Here is a 23,792-nt window from a genome sequence, read left to right on the forward strand (position 1 = left end):
GCAACAGCCAAGTCATTCTCTCTACCTTCCCAGCTTTTCAGGTTCTCATTTTTAATATGGTTTTAGGATATACAAGAGAATAAAGGGAGGGATCATTTTAAGCCTGATATGGGGCCAAGAGAAGTGATTTGCTTTAGAAGACTGTAAACAAACAAAATTGCTACACCTGTCATTCTAAATATAAATATATCTATCTTCTGTTATAGGACACATGAAATAACTCTCCCTGGAAAAAGTGAGCCAAGAAAATAAGGTTTCATGATGATAATTTTAAGTAACTTTTATTAGAAGTTGTTCACTTAGTACCTAACAAGCAATGTTAAATGAATGATGACTAAGTTTCAATGTCTAGAAAATGCTCACAGCCCCCAGAAGAATCTGACTTTCCCAAATTGAATATGATCCTTAGTTTTACAAAGCAGGAAACTTCTATTTTTCATGCTTACCTATAGGACCAGGTTCTCCCGGAAGGCCAGGGTTCCCAGGAGGACCATCAATACCTTTTGGTCCAGGAAGGCCTGGAGTTCCTAGGACAAAGAGCTCAATTTTAAAACTAAAGAAAAACTGCTTCGCATTGAGAGTTACAAGTGAAACATACAATTTATAGTGTTGGCTTAAAATAGTTCTTCTGTGAAGAACAAAAAGGAAACCAAAAAGATGCAGATATTTGCTAAATATTTTTATAATAATTTAAATTCTTATTTAACCAGAGGCTGGTGTCATTATATATTCATAAACATAAAATAATTATCATCATAATATACCAGTAGAATTGGTAGGATTTGATTTTATGGATATGCCCAATTAAAAAAAAATCCATTCATCTAGTAGACTGGTGAACAATGGTGCATACGCATGATCAAATATTGTGCTACTACAAAAAGAAACTAAGTTGTGAGGCATCTAACGATGTGAATGAAACTGTGGGACATTTGGTGAGGCAAAATAAGCCAGAAACAGAAGAGCAAATATTGTATGATCTCTCTTAGAAAATGCTTATAAGAAAACTGGGGCCTAGATTGTCAGCTCTTACAGCAGTTGCATTTAGTCCAGAGGGGTAATTGCTATTTCTGGATTTTGAGGGGCTGTTTTATATATGTATAACCTGGTATTTAGAGATGGGAACAAAGCCGTTTGGGTCGGGATTAGATAATTCAGGATACAGGGGTAAGGAAGACATGGCCTATATTTTAGAACTTCACCAACTCTTTGACACCAAAGCAAGAAAGTTCTATTATGTCCAGAACCTACATTTTCTGTAGCACATAATCTAACTCCAACTTGTCTGGATAGATCATTTAAACAATTCAAACACAGGAAGCCCAAAATAAGAATGAGAACCTTTAATCCTGTATAGCTTAATGTAATGCCTGGATATATGCCACAGTATATTAGCAGATAATGAAAAAATACCGGCAAAGTCCCCTGAGGGATGGTAGAAAAAGTATGGAAATATTAAACTTTACCACTGGGGAAACCCTGGATACTGTACCAAACATTAGGGACTCCCAAATCAACAGCCAAGCCCTTGAACCTGAGGCTTGCTCTTGTGAAGTTTACGTAGTAATGGAGAAGCTTAGCCTACCTATAGATATGCCTAAGAGTTACTTCTGGAGGACCTCTTTTGTTACTCAGATGACGCTTCTCTCTCTCTCTAAACCCCTCTTCAAGTGAAACCATTGCCCTCCCCTCTATGTGGGACATGACATCTAGGGATGAAAGTCTTCCTAGCACCGTGGGAGATGACTTCCAGGGATGAGCCTGGCCCTGGCACCATAAGATTAATAATGCCACCCTGACCAAAAGGGGGAAAAGAAATGTAACAAGGTATCAGTGACTGTGAGAGTTCATATAGTTGAGAGGCTACACTGGAGGTCACTCTTATGCATGCTTCAGTTAGACATTGCTACCTATCAAAACTTGCCAAACCCCAACCAAAACCATTCCAGCCAATCCTAAAGAATACATAAGGCATTATATAAGATTCTACAAATGTTCCACGCACTAGGGTAACTCTTCAAAACCTACAACATCCAGATGGGTCCATGGGCCAGATAAATACAGAAATGCAGAGGAGCCAGCCTTTCCAGAACATCAACCAGTTTCATCCCCCATCCCAAATTATTGATAGCCCCTTCCAATACGAAAAAGCCAGAATGGGCATAGCCCAAATACCTCTAAAGAGTGGGAGAAAGATTAAAGTTGATGGTGGAGTTATACAGAGAAGGTCAGGTTTAAGAGATGAGAATGAATGCTGAATAATTATACTGATATTTCTTTTAGCCTCCAGTACCTTACAGCAGCTAGAAATAAAAACCTAAAATTGTGGAACTGTAACCCATACCAAACTCTGAAATCTGTTCTACAACTAATTGTTGCGATGTGCTTTGAAATTTATTGCTTTTTTGTATATGTTATTTTCATAAAAAAGAAAAAAATAGAAGGAGTAGTATAATAAAGGATAGTATATAACAAATGAGTATGACTGCTGAATCATTCTATTGATATTTCTGTTGGTCTATAAGTGTTTTGGAGCAGCTAGAAGAGAAAATGAAAATTTGTGGAACTATAACCCATACCAAACCTAAAATCTGTTCTATAACTACTTGTTAAAATGTACTTGGAAATATACTGCTTTTTTTGTATATATGTTACATTTCAAAATTATAAAAAGTTTAAAAATCCATTCATCTGTTGGGCATTTGGGTTATTGTTAGGTTTTAGCTATTGTAAATATTCAATCTCTTATTTATGGAAACCTGATCTATTTCTAGTTTTTACCTATTAAGAATAAAGTACTAAAAGCATTTTTGCACAAGTGTTTATGTGGACATAGTCTTAATTTATTTTGGGTACATACCTAACAGTGGAATTGCTGTCAGGGACTACTGAATTGTACTCTTGAAAGTGGTTAGAATAGGAAATTTTGAGTTGTGTATGTCACTACAATAAAAAGATTAAAAATTAAAATAAACAAATACACACATAAAATACCTCCAAGCCATTTTATATTGACAACAATATATGAGAATTCCTGATGCTACAGAACCTTCACAATATATGATGATATCAGTTGCTTTAATAACAGTTATTCTGAGATATATAGTACAATCTCCCTGTAGCTTATATTTGCTTTTTTCTGATGGCTAATAGTATTGATTTCTTTTTCATTTGCTAATTAGCCATTTGTATATCATCATTTGTGAAATGTCTATTTAAAACTTTTTCCATTTTAAAAATTGGATTGTAAGGGGGAAATCAAGAAACGAATCCCATTTACAATTGCAACTAAAAGAATAAAATACCTAGGAATAAATTTAACTAAAGAGACAAAAAACCTATATAAAGAAAACTACAAAAAACTGCTAAAAGAAATCACAGAAGACCTAAATAGATGGAAGGGCATACCGTGTTCATGGATTGGAAGACTAAATATAGTTAAGATGTCAATCCTACCTAAATTGATTTACAGATTCAATGCAATACCAAGCAAAATCCCAACAACTTATTTTTCAGAAATAGAAAAACCAATAAGCAAATTTATCTGGAAGGGCAGGGTGCCCCGAATTGCTAAAAACATCTTGAGGAAAAAAAACGAAGCTGGAGGTCTCGCGCTGCCTGACTTTAAGGCATATTATGAAGCCACAGTGGTCAAAACAGCATGGTATTGGCATAAAGATAGATATATCGACCAATGGAATCGAATAGAGTGCTCAGATATAGACCCTCTCATCTATGGACATTTGATCTTTGATAAGGCAGTCAAGCCAACTCACCTGGGACAGAGCAGTCTCTTCAATAAATGGTGCCTAGAGAACTGGATATCCATATGCAAAAGAATGAAAGAAGACCCATCTCTCACACCCTATACAAAAGTTAACTCAAAATGGATCAAAGATCTAAACATTAGGTCTAAGACCATAAAACAGTTAGAGGAAAATGTTGGGAGATATCTTATGGATCTTACAACTGGAGGCGGTTTTATGGACCTTAAACCTAAAGCAAGAGCACTGAAGAAGGAAATAAATAAATGGGAACTCCTCAAAATTAAACACTTTTGTGCATCAAAGAACTTCATCAAGAAAGTAGAAAGACAGCCTTCACAATGGGAGACAATATTTGGAAATGATATATCAGATAAAGGTCTAGTATCCAGAATTTATAAAGAGATTGTTCATCTCAACAACAAAAAGACAGCCAACCCAATTACAAAATGGGAAAAAGACTTGAACAGACACCTCTCAGAAGAGGAAATACGGATGGCCAAGAGGCACATGAAGAGATGCTCAATGTCCCTGGCCATAAGAGAAATGCAAATCAAAACCACAATGAGATATCATCTCACACCCACCAGAATGGCCATTATCAACAAAACAGAAAATGACAAGTGCTGGAGAGGATGCGGAGAAAGAGGCACACTTATCCACTGTTGGTGGGAATGTCAAAGGGTGCAACCACTGTGGAAGGCAGTTTGGCGGTTCCTCAAAAAGCTGAATATAGAATTGCCATACGACCCAGCAATACCATTGCTAGGTATCTATTCAAAGGACTTAAGGGCAAAGACACAAACGGACATTTGCACACCAATGTTTATAGCAGCATTATTTACAATTGCAAAGAGATGGAAACAGCCAAAATCTCCATCAACAGAAGAGTGGCTAAACAAACTGTGGTATATACATACGATGGAATATTATGCAGCTTTAAGACAAGATAAACTTATGAACCATGTAATAACATGGATGGACCTAGAGAATATTATGCTGAGTGAATCCAGCCAAAAACTAAAGGACAAATACTGTATGGTCCCACTGATGTGAACGGACATTCGAGAATAAACTTGAAATATGTCATTGGTAACAGAGTTCAGCAGGAGTTAGAAACAGGGTAAGACAATGGGTAATTGAAGCTGAAGGGATACAGACTGTGCAACAGGACTAGATACAAAAACTCAAAAATGGACAGCACAATAATACCTAATTGTAAAGTAATCATGTTAAAACACTGAATGAAGCTGCATCTGAGCTATAGGTTTTTGTTTTGTTTTGTTTTGTTTTGATTTTACTATTATTACTGTTATTTTTTTCTCTATATTAACATTCTATATCTTTTTCGGTTATGTTGCTAGTTCTTCTAAACCAATGCAAATGTACTAAGAAATGATGATCATGCATCTATGTGATGATGTTAAGAATTAATGATTGCATGTGTAGAATGGTATGATCTCTAAATGTTGGGTTAATTTCTTTTTTTCCGTTAATTAAAAAAAAAAAAAAAAAGAGAAGGGATAATTGGAGATGAAGGGATACAGACTGTACAACGGGACTGGATATAAAAACTCAGAAATGGACAGCACAATACTACCCAATTGTAATGCAATTATGTTAAAACACTGAATGAAGCTGCATGTGAGGTATAGGTTTTTTGTTTTTGTTTTTTTTGTTTTTTTTTTCTTTCTATTATTGTTTTAATTCTTATTCTGTTGTCTTTTTATTTCTTTTTCTAAATTGATGCAAATGTACTAAGAAATGATGAATATGCAACTATGTGATGTTATTAAGAATTACTGATTGTACATGTAGATTGGAAAAAAAAATTTAAAAAAAAAATTGGATTGTATACTTTATTATTTAATTGTATATGTTCTTTATATATTCTCATTATAAGTCATTTGTCAGATACATGTTTTGCAAATAATTTCTCCTAGTCTATGGCTTTCTTATTCATATCATTAATGGTGCTTTTTAATGAAGTTTTTAGTTTTGATTAAGTCTAATCTATTAGATATTTTTTACAATTATCAATTCATGTGTCTTAAGAAAACGTTGCTTACCCAAAGTCAGGAAGACATTCACCAATAGTTTCTTTTGAAAGCTTTATAGTTTTAGTTTTTATTTTAGGACTAATACTCAACTCAAAATAAATTTTAATATGATCTGAGGCCTGGGTTGAGTTGCATTTTTTTTCCTGAATATCCATATGTTTCAGGCAATATCAAGTGATCTAATATAAATCTAAATGCAGTCCCAAAAGGAGAAGAGAGAATATGGCAGACAAATTATTTGAAGAAACAATAGCTGGAATTTTCCAAAGTTATTAAAAATAGCAACCCACATTATGAGGAAGATTGCTGAATTCCAACAAAATAAATACAACCACAACTATTCACCACAAAGACATATTATTGAAAACCAAAGACAAAGAGAAAATCTTGAATTTACATAGAGAAAACACAGATATAATTTAAAGGAGGGAAACAATAAAAGTTACTTCTGACTTATACTCACAGAAAAATGGAGGCCAAAAGACATATTTTCAGTGCTGAAGAAAATAAATACCAAAAAGATGCTTATATTCAATGAAAAATCCCTTTTAAATGAAGGCAAAACAAAGACATTTTCAGATAAATTAAAGGTGAGAGAATTTGTCACCAGCAAAGTTGTTTTATAAGAAATGATAGTGAATACTTCAAGATTTAGGGTAATGATACCAAATGGAAATTTGGATCTACAAGAAGTGAGTACACTGGAATTGGAAAATATATAGGTAAATGTAAAATGTACTTTGTTTCTTAAGTTTTAGAAGCCCATTAACTCTTAAGAGTATCAATAATAGCAATAAATGTGTAATATGTATTACATATATATAGAAGTAACTACATAAGCACAACCACACAAAATAGCAAGACAATATATGGATAGAATTTTACTGCTGTAAGGATCTTACACTGTATGTGAAGTGCTATAATACTCATTTAATGTAGAGTGTGCTAAATTAAGAGTGTATGTTAAAATCCCTGGAAAAATAATAAAAACTTGGTAGGAAGAAGTTTAGCTTAAAGGCCAACAGAGAACCAGACAAAAGATCAACAAAGAAGTAGAGAACTTAAACAATTTGATGAAGGAATTAGACCTAACAGTCATATACAAATTGTTATACCACAAAACACCAGGATATGCATTCTCTTCTAGTGCTCATGGAACATTCTCCAGGATAGATCATATGCTGGGGCACAAAACAGGTCTTTATAAATTTAAAAACATTGAAATTATTCTCTGATCATCATGGAATGAAGCTGGAAATCAATAACCACCAAAAATGAGAACTTTCACAAATATATGGAGACTAAATAATATGCTTTTAAACAACCAGTGGGTCAAAGAAGAAATCGCTAGAGAAATTGGTAAATATCTGGAGACAAAAAAAAATGAGAATGAAACATATCAGAACTTATTGGATGTAGTAAAGGCAGTGCTAAGAGGGAAATTTATCACCCTAAATGCCTATATTAAAAAAGGAGTAAAAATTGAGGACTTAACTGCTCACCTGGAGGAACTAGAGAAAGAACAACAAACTAACACCAGAGTAAATAGAAGAAGAGAAATAACAAAGATTAAAGCAGAAATAAATGAACTGGAGTTAAAAAAAATAGAAAGAATCAATAAAACTAAAATAGGTTCATTGAGAAAATAAATAAAATTGATGAGCCCCTAGTTAGACTGAGAAAGAAAGAGCGAGGATGTAAACAAAATCAGAAATGAGAGGAGGGTCATTACCCTGAACCCTGAAGAAATAAAAAAATCAACAGAGGATACTATGAACAACTATTTGCCAATAATTAGACAAATTTGATTTGTCTAATGGACAAATGGACAACTTCATAGAAGCACATAAACAATCTGCAGTGACTCGAGAAGAAATAGAAGATCTCAACAAAACAATCAAAAGTAAAGAGATTTAATCAGTCATCAAAAATCTTCTTACAGAGAAAAGCCCAGGGCTTTTTATCAAACATTTCAAAAATAACTAACACCAATCCTGAGGTAAAAGGAACAGAACCTGACTCATTTTATGAAGCTAACATCACTCTTATACCAAAACCAGATAAACTACCACAAGAAAGGAAAACTACTAGGCCAATCACCCTAACAAATATAGATGCAAACATTCTCAAAAAATTCAAAACAATATTGAATCCAATGACACATTAAAAGAATTATTCACCATGATCAAGTGGGGTTTATGTCAGTAATGCAAGGGTGGTTCAACGCAAGAAAATCAATTAAAGTAATATAGCACATTAACAAGTCGAAAGGGAAGAATTATGTGATCACGATTGATGCTGAAAAAGCAGTCAACAAAATTCAGCACCCTTTTCTGATAAAAACATTTTAAAAGGTAGGAATAGAAGGAAAGTTCCTCAAGATGATAAAGCATGTGTTTGAAAAACCCACAGCCAGCACTGTACTTAATGGTGAAAGGCTGAAAAACTCTCCCCTGAGATCTGGAATGAGACAAGGATGCCCTCTGTCACCACTATTATTCAACATTGTACTAGAAGTTCTGCTTAGAGCAATCAGACAGGAAAAAGAAATAAAGGACATCCAAATTTGAAAGGAAGGAGTAAAACTTTCATTATTTGCAGATGCCATGATATTACACTTGGAAATCCTGAGAAATCTATGACAAAGCTTCTTGAGCTAATAAACAAGTTCAGCAAGGTGGCAGGATACAAGATTAGTGTGCAAATATTGGTAATGTTTCTATACACAAGTAATGACCTAACTGAGGAGTCAATTAAGGAAAACATTCTATTCAAAGTAGGAACTAAATTAATAAAATATATTGAATAAACTTAGCCAGGGATGTAAAGGACCTGTACACAGAAAACTACAAAGCATTCCTAAAAGAAATCAAAGAAGATCTAAATATGTGGGAAGACATTCTGTGCGCATGGATGGGAAGGTTAAATGTACTTAACATGTCAATTCTACCCAAATTGATCTACAGATTCAACTCAATACCAATCAAAATTCCAACAACCTTCTTTGAAGACTTGGAAACGCTAGTTATGAAATTTATTTGGAAGGGAAATAGACCTCAAATAGCTAAAAAGTCTTAAAAAAAAAAAAGGAAGAAAGAAGTGGGAGGACTAACATTTCCTGATTTTAAAGCTTATTTTAAAGCCACAGTGGTCAAACAGCATGGTACTGGCACAAAGATAGAAATATTGACCCATGGAATAGAATTGAAAATTCAGAAACAGACCAGCAAATCTATGATCAACTGATCTTTGACAAGGCTCCCAAATCTGCTGAACTTGGACAAAATAATCTTTTCAATAAATGGGGATGGAAGAACTGGATATCAATAGCCAAAAGAAAGGAAGATGACCCTTACCTTACACCCTATACAAAAATTAACTCAAAGTGGATCAAATACCTAAATATAAGAGCCAGTATGATAAAACTCCTAGAAGAAAATGTAGGGAAACATCTTCAACAACTATAATAGGAGACAGCTTCTTAAACTTTACACCCAAAGCACAAGCAATGAAAGAAAAATAGATCAATGGGAACTCCTCAAAACCAAATGCTTCTGTTCCTCAAAGGACTTTGTGAAAGAGGTGAAGAGGCAACCAACTCAATGGGAGAAAATATTTGGAAACCACATATCAGATAAAGGTTTGATATCCTGTATACATAAGGAAATAAACTTAACAACAACAAAAAACCAAAACAACCCAATTATAAAATGGACTAAAGATATGAATAGACAATTTTTTGAAGAGCAAATACAAATGGCTAAAAAGGACATAAAGTGATGCTCATTTTCATTAGCTATAAGGGAAATGCAGATCAAGACTACAATGAGATACCACCTCACATCTATAAGAATGGCTGCTATTAAACAAACAGGAAACTACAAATGTTGGAGAGGATGTATAGAAATCAGAACACTTACTCATTGCTGGTGAGAATGTATAATGGTACAGCCACTGTGGGAGATAACTTGGTGGTTTCTTCGAAAACTAAATCAAGTTGTTCTATGAACCCAGCAATACCACTATTCAGTATATACCCAGAAAAGCTGAAAGCAATGACACAGACATTTGCAACCTGATGTTCATAGTGGCATTATTCACAATTGCCAAAAGATGGAAACAATCCAAGTACCCATCAATAGACAAGTGGATTAACAAAATGTGGTATATACATATGATGGAATATTATGTAGCAGTAGAACAAAATGACATCCTGAAGCATACGACAAGATGGATGAACTTTGAAGACATAATGCTGAGTGAAATAAGCTGGAAACAAATGATAGATACTGTATGATTTTGCTACTGTCACTGTGGTAATGGTAAACCCAGAGGTTTATAATATAGAATATAGGGTACTTAGAGATACAGAGAAGATAGAGATGGGTGAATGGTTAGCTAATGAGGTTGAATTTAAATGTAAGGAAATGGATAGAAGTGAAGCCAGCTCATAAGTGGATTTGTAAATAACATTGATATATTGAAGGAGAACATAATTGAAAAACATAAAGAGCCATTTATCTCACTGATTAATACTACAAATATAAATAAGTTCTTCAATGAACTTCAAAGTTATGAATCTTGTACAAAGAGTCAATAATAGAGGGGCATAAGGGGAAAACACTATTGCATTCTCAGACCTATATTTAACAGGAAGACATCACCAGTACCACATCAATACCAGGGGTAAATAATTGGGGGAAAAGAAAAAGAGTTAAGAGGTAGTACGGATTTTCTATTTGGTGAGGGCATGTTTATTTGTTAACGTTTCTCTTTGGAGCAATGAAAATTGTCTAAAATTGAGAGTGCTGATGATTGTATGACTAAGTGAGGATAATGTGAGATACAGGTAATTTACTTTGGACATTATCCATGATGATCAATGGATGGCGGTGCCTGAAGGACACATTAACTGAGAAGCCAAAAGGTGAGCTGCGGTATATACATGACAGAATATTGTGTGGATACAGAATGCAATGAAGTGAATGATCCTTGGGGACATTACGTGGTGCAAGAAAAGCCAGAAACAAAAGAACAAATATTGTATGGTCTCCTTTAAAAAATATTTATACCGAAATTGGGGCCTAGATTGTAAGTTCCTAGGGTTTTCATATTTAGTCTGTAACTGTAAATGCTACTTCTAGATTTTGAGATGCTGCACTATACATGTATAATCTGGTATTTCCCTGGAACTCGGGGTAGCTATGTGTCACCTAAGAGTCAGAGTTGGAGTTCTGCAGCTCTGAAAGTCCAGCATTGCTACATACAACAACTGCTAAAGAAACCGTAAAAGAGATCAGAGTTCAATTTGAGATAAGTACAAAGTCGACTGGGTTTGGGACTAAGGTAAATCAGCAAACAAGGTAAAAGATGATATTGTCTGTATTTTAGAACTTCACCTACGGTATGAGACTAAAGGAAGAGAGGTATATTTTTTATAAAAACTAAATTTTCTGTAGCACATAATCTAATCCAACCTGTCTAGACAGCTCATTCAAGCAACCTAGACACATGGAGACCAGAATGGGAATGAGGGCTTGTAATTTTTGTATAGCTTAATGTACCTGGATACATTCCAGATTATGTTGGGTAGATAATTAAAAAGTATTGGAGGTGGGCCAAGGTGGCTCAGCAGGCAGAGTTCTTGCCTGCCATGCCAGAGACCGGGTTTAATTCCCGGTGCCTGCCCATGCAAAAAAAAAGATATATATATATATAGGCAAAGTCCCTTGAGGGACTGGAGAAAAAATATGGAACTATCAACTATCAAACTTTCCCACCAGGGAAACCCCTGATACTCTCTCAAATATTAGGGACTCCCAAGTCAATAGGCCAAGCCCTTGATCTTTTTTTTTTTTTAATATTTTTATTCAGAATATCCACACACATTCAGTGTATCCATAGTATACAATCAATGGCTCACAATATCATCACATATTTGTGTAATAATCACCATGATCATTTTTAGAACATTTACATCATTCCAGAAAAAGAAATAAAAAGAAAAAACTCATATAACGTTTCAGTGACTGAGAGAAATGTATGGCTAAGAGAGTTCAAACAGAGTCAGGAGGCTATTCTGGCAGCTACTCTTACACAAACTTCAGCTTGATATTGTTAACTGCCATGGTTTGCCAAACCCCAAACAACACCATTCTTGTTAACCCTAAAGAATACTTAGGTTCTCTCTGAGAGTCTACCAAAGTTTCACAAACTAAGAGCACTTTCTCACAAACTAAGAGCACTTTCCAGAAACCTACAATCTCCAGATGTTTCCTAGGCCAGATAAATCCTGAAACCCAGAGGGACCAGCCTCTCTAAGAATATCAACTAGTTCCATCCACCTATACCAAATATATTTTTAAATTTTTATTAATAAAACCAATCAATATACAATATGAACATTTTTTTCATCACATAGTGGTATATTCATCATCATGATCATTTCTTAGAATATTTGCATCAATTCAGAAAAAGAAATAAAAAGAAAAGAGAAAAAAATTTGTACACACCATACCCCTTACCCCTCCCTTTCATTGCTCACTAGCATTTCAATCTACTAAATTTATTATAACATTTGTTCCCCCTCTTATTTATTTATTTTTAATCCATATGTTTTAGTCATCTGTCGATAAATTAGATAAAAGGAGCATCAGACAGAAGGTTTTCACAATCACACAGTCACATTGTGAAAGCTATATCATTATACAATCATCTTCAAGAAACATGGCTACTGGAACACAGCTCTACATTTTCAGGCAGTTCCCTGAAGCTTCTCTATTATACCTTAACTAAAAAGGTGATATCTACATAATGTGTAAAAATAACCTCCAGGATAACCTCTCGGCTCTGAAATCTTTCAGCCATTGACACTATATTTTGTCTCATTTCACTCCTTCCCCTTTTAGTTGAGAAGGTTTTCTTAATCTCTTGATGCTGAGTCCCGGCTCATTCTAGAATTTCTGTCCCACGTAAATAGATGTATTTTATTTTTTACTATAGTTTCATGATTTTTAAAAAATTTTTTTGTTTATGATACATAGCCACATACAAACACAAACATTCTTATCATATGATCATTCCATTCTTGTTATTTAATCAATAACTCACACTATCATCACATAGTTGTACATTCATCATCATGATCATTTCTTATAACATCTGCATCTATTCAGAAAAAGGAATAAAAAGAAAACAGAAAAAAATTCATACATACCATACCACTTACCCCTCCCCTTCACTGATCACCAGCATTTCAATCTACTAAATTTATTTTAACATTTGTTCCCCCTATTATTTATTTATTTTTAATCCATATGTTTTACTCATCTGTCGATAAGGTAGACAAAAGGATCATCAGACACAAGGCTTTCACAACCACACAGTCACACTTCAACAGCCATATCATCATACAATTATCTTCAAGAAACATGGCCACCGGAGCACAGCTCCACATTTTCAGGCAGTTCACTCCAGCCTCTCCATTACACCTTAACTAAACAGGTGATATCTACTTAACGCATAAGAATAACCTCCAGGATAACCTCTAGACTCTGTTTGGAATCTCTCAGCCATTGACTCCTTATTTTGACTCATTTCGCTCTTCCCCGTTCTGATCAAGAAGATTTTCTCAATCCCTTGATGCTGAGTTTTAGCTCATTCTAGGATTTCTATCCCACATTGGCAGGAAGGTCCACACCCCTGGGAGTCATGTCTCACGTAGAGAGGGGGAGGGCAGTGAGTTTGCCTGTTGTGTTGGCTGAGAGAGAGAAGCCACATCTGAGCAACAGAAGAGGTTCTCTTGGGGGTTACTCTTAGGCCTAATTTTAAGTAGGCTTAGCCTATCCTTTGTGGGATTAAGTTTCATATCAACAAACCCCAAGATTGGAGGCTCGGCTTATTGCTTTGGCTGTCCCCATTGCCTGTGAGAATATCAAGGATTCTCCACTTAGGGAAGTTGAATTTCCCCCTTTCTCAACACTCCCCCTAGGGGACTCTGTAAATACTTTTCCATTCACTGTTCAAATCGCTCTGGGATTTATCTGGGCATCACTCTGGACAAACCTACAAAATCTCATGCCCTACACAAGATTCCAACTACTATACTGTTTGATTAAGCTGTCCACATAAGTTATATTAGGAAATACACTAGTCAAAATATGGATTTTGCACCAAAAAAAACATTTTTTGCTCGTCTTACACCTACATTAAAGTTTTAAAATATTAATTACCATCTATTTTGAACACCCTGCAGTAATGACATTCCTTTGTTCTTCCTCATGCAAAAGCATTTTTTAATTTGTACATTTAGTCACTATCATTATACACTCTAGGTATTCCTAGATTATACCATCTCAGTCTTTATTGTCTATCTTTCCTTCTGATTCCATTTGTGGCCCCAGGCCTCCTTCCTCTATCATTCTCACATTCAGGTTCATTTAGTGTTCTAACATTATTGTATTTCGGTTAGGTAGTATTGTGCTGTCCCTTTCTGAGTTTTTACATTCAGTCCCGTTGTACAATTTGCATCCCTTCAGCTCCAATTACCCAATATCTTACCATATTTCTATCTCCTGATGGTCTCTGTTACCATTGATATTCTCCAAGTTTATTCACTAATGTCAGTTCATATCAGTGAGACCATACAGTATTTGTCCTTTTGTTTCTGGCTAATCTCACTCAGCATAAAATGTCCTTGAGGACCATCCATGTTGTTACATGCTTCATGACTTTATTCTGTCTTACAGTTGCATAATATTCCATCGTATGTATATTCCACAGCTTGCTTAGCCACTCATCTGTTGATGGACATTTTGGCTGCTTCCATCTCTTGGCAACTGTAAATAATGCTGCTCTAAACATTGGTGTGCAAATGTCCATTTGTGTCCTTGCCCTCATGTCCTCTGAGTAGTTACCTAACAATGGTATTGCTGGATCATATGGCAATTCTATACTCAGTTTCCTGAGGAACCACCACACTGCTTTCCACAGCAGTTGTACCATTTGACATTCCCACCAACTGTGGATAAGTGTGTCTCTTTTTCCACATCCTCTCCAGCACTTCTCATTTTTTGTTTTATTGCTAATGGCCATTCTCGTGGGTGTGAGATGATATCTCATTGTGGTTTCCATTTGCATTTCCTTAATAACCAGGGAAGTTGAGCATCTTTCCATGTGCCTTTTGGCCATTTGTATTTCCTCTTCTGAGAAGTGTCGTTCAAATCTTTGCCCATTTTGCAATTGGGTTGTCTCTCTTTTGGTTGTTGAGTTGAACAATCTCTTTATATAGTCTGGATACTAGACCTTTATCTGATTATATCATTTCCAAATATTGTCTCACATTGTGTAGGCTGTCTTTTTACTTTCTTGACATAGTTCTTTGATGCACAACAGTGTTTAATTTTGAGGAGTTCCCATTTATTTATTTATTTCTGCAATGCTTGTGCTTTGGGTGTAAGGTCTAGGAAATCGCCTCCTATTATAAGATTTATAAGATATTTCCCTACATTTTCTTCTAACAGTTTTATGGTCTTGATTTAGTGTTTAGGTCTTTGATCCCATTTTGAGTTGATTTTTGTATAGGGTGTGAGATATGGATCCTCTTTCATTCTTTTCATGTGGATAGCCAGTTCTCTAGGCACCATTTATTGAAGAGACTGTTCTGTCCCAGGTGAGTTGGCTTGAGTGCCTTATCAAAGATCAATTGTCCATAGATAAGAGGGTCTACATCTGAACATTCTATTTGATTCCACTGATCAGTATATCTAGCTTTATACCAGTATGATGCTGTTTTGACCACTGTAGCTTTATAATACGCCTAAAAGTCAGGTAGTGTGAGATTTCCAACTTCATTTTTCTTTCTTAGGATAACTTTAGCTATTCGGGGCACCCTGTGCTTCCAGATAAATTTGGTTATTGGTTTTACTATTTCTGAAAAGTAAGTTTTTGGTATTTTAATTGGTATTGCATTGAATCTGTAAGTCGATTTAGGTAGAATTGACATCTTAATTCTATTTAGTCTTCCAATCCATGAACAAGGTATGCCCTTCCATTTATTTAGGTCTTCTGTGATTTCTTTTAACAATTTCTTATAGTTTTCTATGTACAGGTCTTTCTCTCTTAAGTTGAATTTATTCCTAAATATTTTATTCTTTTGGTTGCAATTGTAAATGGAAATTTTTTTCTTGATTTCCCCCTCAGATTGTTCATTACTGGTGTACAGAAGCACGACAGATATTTTTAAATTAATAAAAGATTTATTTGCCATTTATAATCAAAACTAGCATAAAGCCCTTCCATAATGAATACTTGCAGAATTCAGAAGTTGAAGAAATGGTGAAGCTTGATTTGTTATGATTTCTTTTTAAGTTTAAAACTTTGGCCCTAATCAGTTCCAAAATATGATGACAATCAGTTCTGAGCAAAGAGAATTTAATTATCAGATATTTTAGTGGTACAACACTACAGATTTTTGAGTGTTGATCTTGTAACCTGCCACTTTGCTGTACTCATTTATCAGCTCTAGTACTTTTGCTGTGGATTTTTTGGGGTTTTTGACATATGGTATCATATATCTGCAAAAAGTGAGTTTTATTTCTTCCATTCCAATTTTGATGCCTTGTATTTCTTTTCTTGTCTAATTGCTGTGGCTAGAACTTCTAACACAATGTTGAATAACAATAGTGATAGTGGACATCCTTGTCTTGTTCCTGATCTTAGGGGAAAAGTTTTCAATTTTTCTCCATTGAGGACGACATTAGCTATGTGTTTTTCATATATTCCCTTTATCATGTTGAGGAAGTTCCCTTCTCTTCCTATTCTTTGAAGTGTTTCAACAGGAAAGGATGTTGAATTTTGTCAAATGCATTTTCTGCATCAATCGAGATGATCATGTGATTTTTTACTTTGATTTGTTTACATGGTGTATTACATTAATTGATTTTCTTACGTTGAACCATCCTTGCATACCTGGAATGAATCCTACTTGGTCATGGTGTATAATTCTTTTAATATGCTGCTGGATTCGATTTGCAAGAATTTTGTTGAGGATTTCTGCATCTATATTTATAAGACAGATTGGTCTGTAATTTTCTTTTTTTTTGTAATATCTTTGTCTGACTTTGGTATGAGGGTGATGTTGGCTTCGTAGAATGAGTTAGGTAGCTTTTCCTCCTCTTCAGATTTTTTTGAAGAGTTTGAGTGGGATGGGTACTAATTCTTTCTGGAATGTTTGGTAGAATTCACATGTGAAGCCATCCGGTACTGGACTTTACTTTTTGGGGAGCTTCTTAATGACTGATTCAATTTCTTTACTTGTAAATGGTTTGTTGAGGTCATCTATTTCTTCTCGAGTCAATGTTGGTTATTCATGCCTTTCTAGGAAGTTGTCCATATCATCTACATTGTTGAGTTTATTAGCATAAACCTGTTCACAGTATCCTCTCATTACTTCCTTTATTTCCATGGTGTGAGTGGTTATGTCTACTCTTCCACTTCTGCTTTTATTTATTTGCATCCTCTCTCTTCCTCTTTTTGTCAACCTTGCTAACAGTCCATAAATCTTATTGATTTTCTCATAGAACCAACTTCTTGGTTTTGTTGATTTTCTTGATTGTTTTTATGTTCTCAATTTCATTTATTTCTGCTCTAATCTTCATTATTTCTTTCCTTTTGCTTGCTTTGGGGTGAGTTTGCTGTTCTTTCTCTAGTTCTTCCAAGTGGGCAGTTAATTCCTCAATTTTTGTTCTTTCTTCTTTTTTGATATACGCATTTAGGGCAATAAATTTCCCTTAGTACTGCCTTTGCTGCATCCCATAATTTTTGATATGTTGTGTTTTTATTTTCATTTGCCTCTAGATATTTACTCATCTCTCTTATAATTTCTTCCTTGACCCACTGGTTATTTAAGAGCGTGTTGTTGAGCCTCCACATATGTGAATTTCCTGGCACTTTGCCTGTTATTGATTTCCAACTTCATTCCTTTATGATTTGAGAAAGTGTTTTGTGTGATTTCAATCTTTCTAAATTTATTGAAACTTGCTTTGTGACCCAGCATATGGTCTATCCTTGTGAGTGATCCATGAGCACTTGAGAAATAGGTATATCCTGCTGTTGTGGCATGTAATGTTCTATAAATGTTAAGTCCAGCTCATTTATTGCATTATTCAAATTTTCTGTTTCTTTACTGATCCTCTGTCTAGATGTTCTGTCCATTTATGAGAGTGGGGAATTGAATTCTCAAACTATTATGGTAGATGTGTCTATTTCTGTTTCCAGTGTTTGACTCATGTATTTTGGAGCCTTCTGGCTTGGTGCATAAATATTTATGATAGTTATGCCTTCTTGTTGAATTGTACCTTTTATTAATACATAGTGTCCTTCTTTTTCTCTTTTAACTGTTTTACATTTGAAGTTTAATTTGTTGGATATTAGTATAGCTACTCCTGCTCTTTCTGATGATTATTTACATGAAGTACCTTTTCCCAACCTTTCACTTTCAACCTACCTTTATCCTTGTGTCTAAGATGCATTTCTTGTAGACAGCATATAGGTGGATCTTGTTTTTTAATCCATTCTACCAGTCTACACCTTTTGATTGGGGAGTTTAATTCATTAACATTTAATGTTATTACTGTAAGGGCAGAACTTTCTTCTACAATTTTGTCTTTTGGATTTTATATGTCATATCTAATTTTCCTTTACTGATAGTCTTCATTTCTACACTCTTCTTCACACCTGTGTCTACTGTTTTTTTTTTTTTGTATCAGTCTCTAGTGCTCCCTTTAGTATTTCTTGCAGAGCTGGTCTCTTGGTCACAAATTCTCTCAGTGATTATTTGTTTGAAATGTTTTAATTTCTCCCTCATCTTTGAAGGACAATTTTGCTGGATATAGAATTCTTGGTTGGCAGTTTTTCTCTTTTAGTAATTTAAATATATCATCTCACTGTCTTCTCTCCTCCATGGTTTCTGGTGAGAAATCTATGCATAGTTTCTGGTGAGAAATCTATGCATAGTCTTATTGGGCTTCCTGTGTATGTGATGCATTGCTTTTCTCTTGCTGCTTTCAAGATTCTTTTTCTTTGACATCTGACATTTTGATTAGTAGGTGTCTTGGAGTACGTCTGTTTGGATCTATTCTCTTTGGGGTATGCTGCACTTCTTGGATCTATAATTTTAAGTCTTTCATAAAAGTTGGGAAATTTTCAGTGATAATTTCCTGCATTAGTTTTTCTCCTCCTTTTCCTTCTCTTCTCCTTCTGGGACACCCACAACATGTATATTTGTGTGCTTCATATTGTCATTCAATTCCCTGAGTCCCTGCTCATATTTTTCCATTCTTTTCCCTGTAGTTTCTATTTCTTGTTGGATTGCAGATGTTCCATCCTCCAGTTCACTAATCCTACCTTCTGCCTCTTGAAATCTGACACTGTAGGTTTCCATTGATTTTTTTCATCTCTTCTATGGCTTTCATTCCCATAAGTTCTGTGATTTGTTTTTTCAGACTTTCAATTTCTTTTTTTTTGTTCATTCCTTGCCTTCTTTATATCCTCTCTCAATTCACTGATTTGATTTTTGATGAGGTTTTCATTTCTGTTCGAAAATTCTGAATGAATTGTTTCAACTCCTGTATCTCATTTGAATTGTTGGTTTGTTCCTTTGACTGGGGCACATCTTTAATTTTCCTAGTTGAATCTTTATTTTTGCTGACATCTAAGCATTTAATTACCTTAATTAGTTCATTCTGGAGATTTTTTTCATTTTTTAACCTAGGGTTTTCTTGCTGGATGACTTTGTTGTCTATTTGTTCTTTGACATTCAGTTCAGCTTATTCTGGACCTCTACCTTAGGTTTGTATAACAGATCAGAATTTTTCAGTTCTTATTTTCTCGTTTCTTCCCCTGCCGGTATGGTGCCTTTTTACCTCTCTTAGGAGGGTCTACTTAGGTATTATAGACCCCAGCCAGATTTTCCCAGAACAAACTGGCCTCCTGTCAGGAGGAAAGAGTCACCTGCATCTGTTTTCCCTGATGGTGAGATCCAGAAGATTAAAAGTGTTTCCTATGAAGCCTCTTGGATCTCTGTTTTTCCTATACTGCCCAGTATGTGGCGCTAGTCTGCCTGTGGGTCCCACCAGCATAAGGTGATGCGGTAGCTTTAACTTCAGCAGACTCTCCCTGCTGGGGGCATGATGGAAACAGAGGAGAGGTTGTAGTGTGGTTTTAATCACTTCACTTTTCCAGACCCTGGGGTCTGAACTCCTTGAGGGAGTGTTTCCACCTGAGCTGGGACCCACCCGCCCCTTTCCTGGGGAAGGCACAGGCTCGAGACAAACACTCAAACAAGCTTAATTCTGTCTATGCCTGGGGCAGTGGAGTCCGAGAAGCCTTTCAGCTGTACCCAAAGAGCAGTCAAGCCGTAGAAATACAGCCACCAAAACGAAAGAGAAAAATCCTTTTCAGAGCAGGACCCCCATTCCTTGGGTTTGCCAATAAGAGCTTAAGTTGATACGTTGCTCTGTGTATCTCCAGGTCCTAAGTGTCCCCCCCTTTCCTTGAGAGCCCAAACCTTTTCAAATCCAAAAAAAACCTTGGTTTTTTTTTTTTTTCATTTTCCGTCAGCCCTGCCCCTCTGCGCTGGGGTAAAAACCAGTGGCCTCTGCTTTCACTCGAGGTTCACATGAGCTGGGGCCCTATTTTTAGTAATCAGAATTTGTTAATTAATTCCACAATTGGAATTTTGTTTTGCTCAGACCCTGCTGCCGGTAAATTCTCTTTCCTTTCCCCCCTGGGAAGCAGTCTGTGGGAGAGAGGCGCCGGCTGCCACAGCTTGGGGGACTCATGGTTCTGGGGGGGCTCATAGCCAGTCCAGCTGGTCCAGACTGGTGTATGCTGTGTGTCTGGTCACTGACATAGCCTCAGCAGCTGTTCTGTAATGTTCCTGGCTATTTATTAGCTGCTGTGGAGGAGGAACTAAATCCCACACCTCACTAAGCCACCATCTCCCACCTATCCCATATTAATGACAACCTTTTCCAACATGAAAAAGTTAGAATGGGCATAGGCCAAATACCTCTAAAGATTGGGAGAAGGATCAAAGAAGGATGTGTCATAACAGAGAAGACAGGATTTGACAAATGAGTATGATTGATGAATCATTATACTCATACTTCTTTTAGTCTCCAGTGTCTTGGAACAGCTAGAAGGAAAACTGAAATTGTGAAACTATATCCCATACCAAACTTTAACATCTATTCTATAACTACTTGTTATAATGTACTTTGGAAATTATTTCTTTTTTGTATATATGTTATATTTCACATAAAATGATTTAAAAAGCCAATATAAGAGACAGAATGGAATAGCAAACATACTTGATTAACTCTAAAGACTATAGTTGAGGAGAAACAAAGGACACACAGAAAACAAATAGTAAGATGGGAGACTAAAACCTAAATATAGCAATAATTATGTTTAATATAAATGGACTAAGAACTCCAACTAAATGGGAGAGATTATCACATTAGATAAAAAAGCATGATACAAATACGTTTGTTTATAAGTGGCATATTTTAAATATACAGATGTTAAAAGTAAAAGGATAGAAAATGATATACCATACAAACTTTAAGCATAAAGGAACTGATTTACCTAGACTAATATCAGAAAAAACAGACTCCAAAGCAAAGAGTATTATGACTAAAAGGGTCACTATATAATGATAAAAGGGACAACTTTTCATGAAGATATAATTTTCTTGTATTTGTATCCAACTAATAACAGAGCTTCAAATACGTCCAGTAACAACCACAACAAAAATAAATAAGAAAAAGAAAAAGGAAAAAGAAAGGAAGAAATAAAAATTCCACAATCATATCAGAAATCATAACATATACCTCTCAGTAACTGATAGAAAAATTAGGCAAAAAGTTACGAAGGACATAGTAGATTTTAATACTACCAAACAAATTGACTTTTATAGAATAATACACACAGGAACTACACAATATCAAATATTTTCAGCATAAAATGACAGCCACTGCCCAGGGAACCAAGATGGCTTAGTAAGGAGTGGGATTTAGTTTGTCCTCCAGAGCAGCTATCAAATAGCCAGGAATAATACAGAAAAACTGCTGGAGCCATGTCAGTGACCGGACACAGTGTATACCCAGTCTGGACAAGCTGGACCAACTGCAAGCCCACCCAGAGCCATGAGTTCCCCAAGCCACTGAGGCTGTGCACCTCCCCTACAGGCTACCTCCAGAGAGGAGAGGAAAGGGATTTTACCAGCAGCAGGAGCTGAGCACAACCAAGCTCCATTTGTGGAATTAAATAACAAATTCTGACTAACAAAAATATGGCCCCAGCTCAGCTGAACCTTGAGTAAAAGCTGAGGTTGCTGGTTTTGCCCTGGCACAGAGGAGGCAGGGCTGACAGTAAAAGAAAAAAAAACCCAGAGATTTTTTGGATTGGACAGCAGAAAATACTTGAAGGGGTTTGGGCCCTGAAGGAAAGGAGGGGGCACATGGGACCTGGAGACACACAGAGCAACGTACCAACTTAAGTCTTGATTGGCAAATCCAAGGAATGGGGGTCCTGCTCTGAAAATGATTTTTTTTTCTCTTCATTTTTGTGTCTGTGTTTCTATGGCTTGCCTGCTCTTTGGATACAGTTGCAGGACTTCTCAGGATCCAACTGCCCCAGGCATGGGCAGAATTCAGCTTGTTTGATGGTTTGTCTGGAGGCTGTGCCTTCCTAAGGAGAGGGGTGGAGCTCAGTTCAAGTGGAATCCCAACCTCAAGGTATTCAGATGCCAGGGTCTGGAAATGTGAAGTGATTAAAGCCAACCTACAACCTCTTCTCTGTCTCAACCATGCCCCCAGCAGGGAGACAAGCGACACATACCAGCAGGATACGAAAATCAGAGTCCAGAGGTTTCATAGGGCAGTCTTTTAACCTGCTGGGCCTCACCCTCAGGGAAAACTGACGCAGATGACTTTTTCCTCCTGAGAGGAGGCCAGTTTGGTCTGGGAAAATCTGACTGGGGTCTATAATACCATCATAAGTAGACCTTCCTAAGGTGGAGAAAAAAAAGGCACCATACAGGCAGGGCAAGAAACAAGAAAACAAGAACTGAAAAATTCTGATCTGTTAAACAAAACCTAAGCTAGAAAGCTAGAATAAGCTGAACTGAATGTCAAAGAACAGACAGACAACAAAGTCATCCAGCAAGAAAATCCTAGGTAAAAAAAGTGAAAACAATCTCCAGAAATTGTTGAAATCCAAAAAGGAAAAGAAAATATAAGGAAAAGAGTGGAAAAATATGAACAGGAACTCAAGGAATTGAATGACAACATGAAGTACATGAATACTATGTGTTGTGAGTGGCCCAGAAGGAAAAGACAAGGGTAAAGGAGAGGAAAAACTATTTGAGGATATTATCAGTGTAAATGTTCCAACTCTTATGAAAGACTTGAAATTACAGATCCATGAAATGCAGCGTACCCCACACAGAATAGATCCAAACAGACATACTCCAAGACACTTATTAATCAGAATGTCAGATGTCAAAGAGAAAGAGAGAATCAGGAAACCCGCAAGAGAAAAACAATCCATCACATAAAAGGGAAGACAAATTAGTCTATGCATGGATTTCTCAGCAGAAATCATGGAGGAAAGAAGACTGTGAGAAAAATTTAAGATACTAAAAGAGAGAAACTACCAAGCAAGAATTCTATATCCAACAAAACAGTCCTTCAAAAATGAGGGGGAGGGCAGGCCATGGTGGCTGAGGAGGCAGAGTTCTCGCCTGTCATTGCAGAGACCCAGGTTCACTTTCTGGTGCCTGCCTATGCAAAAAAAAAAAAAAAATTACCTGGAACTTTTGGGTGCATGGGTAGTTCAGTGGTTAGAATGCCTGCCTTCCATGTGGGAGATCCAGGTTTGATTCCTGGACCATGCATCCCCACCC

The 23,792-nt window shown here is 35.9% G+C and overlaps 1 protein-coding gene across 1 annotated transcript in view; it reads right to left on the reverse strand.

Moving 5' to 3' along the window:
- Positions 1-23,792, reverse strand: part of COL4A5 (collagen type IV alpha 5 chain) — a 351,509-nt gene that overhangs the window by 63,119 nt on the left and 264,598 nt on the right. Inside the window, exon 38 of the mRNA XM_077145842.1 lies at positions 447-527. Coding sequence (XP_077001957.1) covers positions 447-527 — 81 coding nt within the window. The remainder of the gene's footprint in view (positions 1-446; positions 528-23,792) is intronic.

This window comes from Tamandua tetradactyla, chromosome X (assembly GCF_023851605.1).
Source record: "Tamandua tetradactyla isolate mTamTet1 chromosome X, mTamTet1.pri, whole genome shotgun sequence".
Classification (NCBI taxonomy): domain Eukaryota; kingdom Metazoa; phylum Chordata; class Mammalia; order Pilosa; family Myrmecophagidae; genus Tamandua; species Tamandua tetradactyla.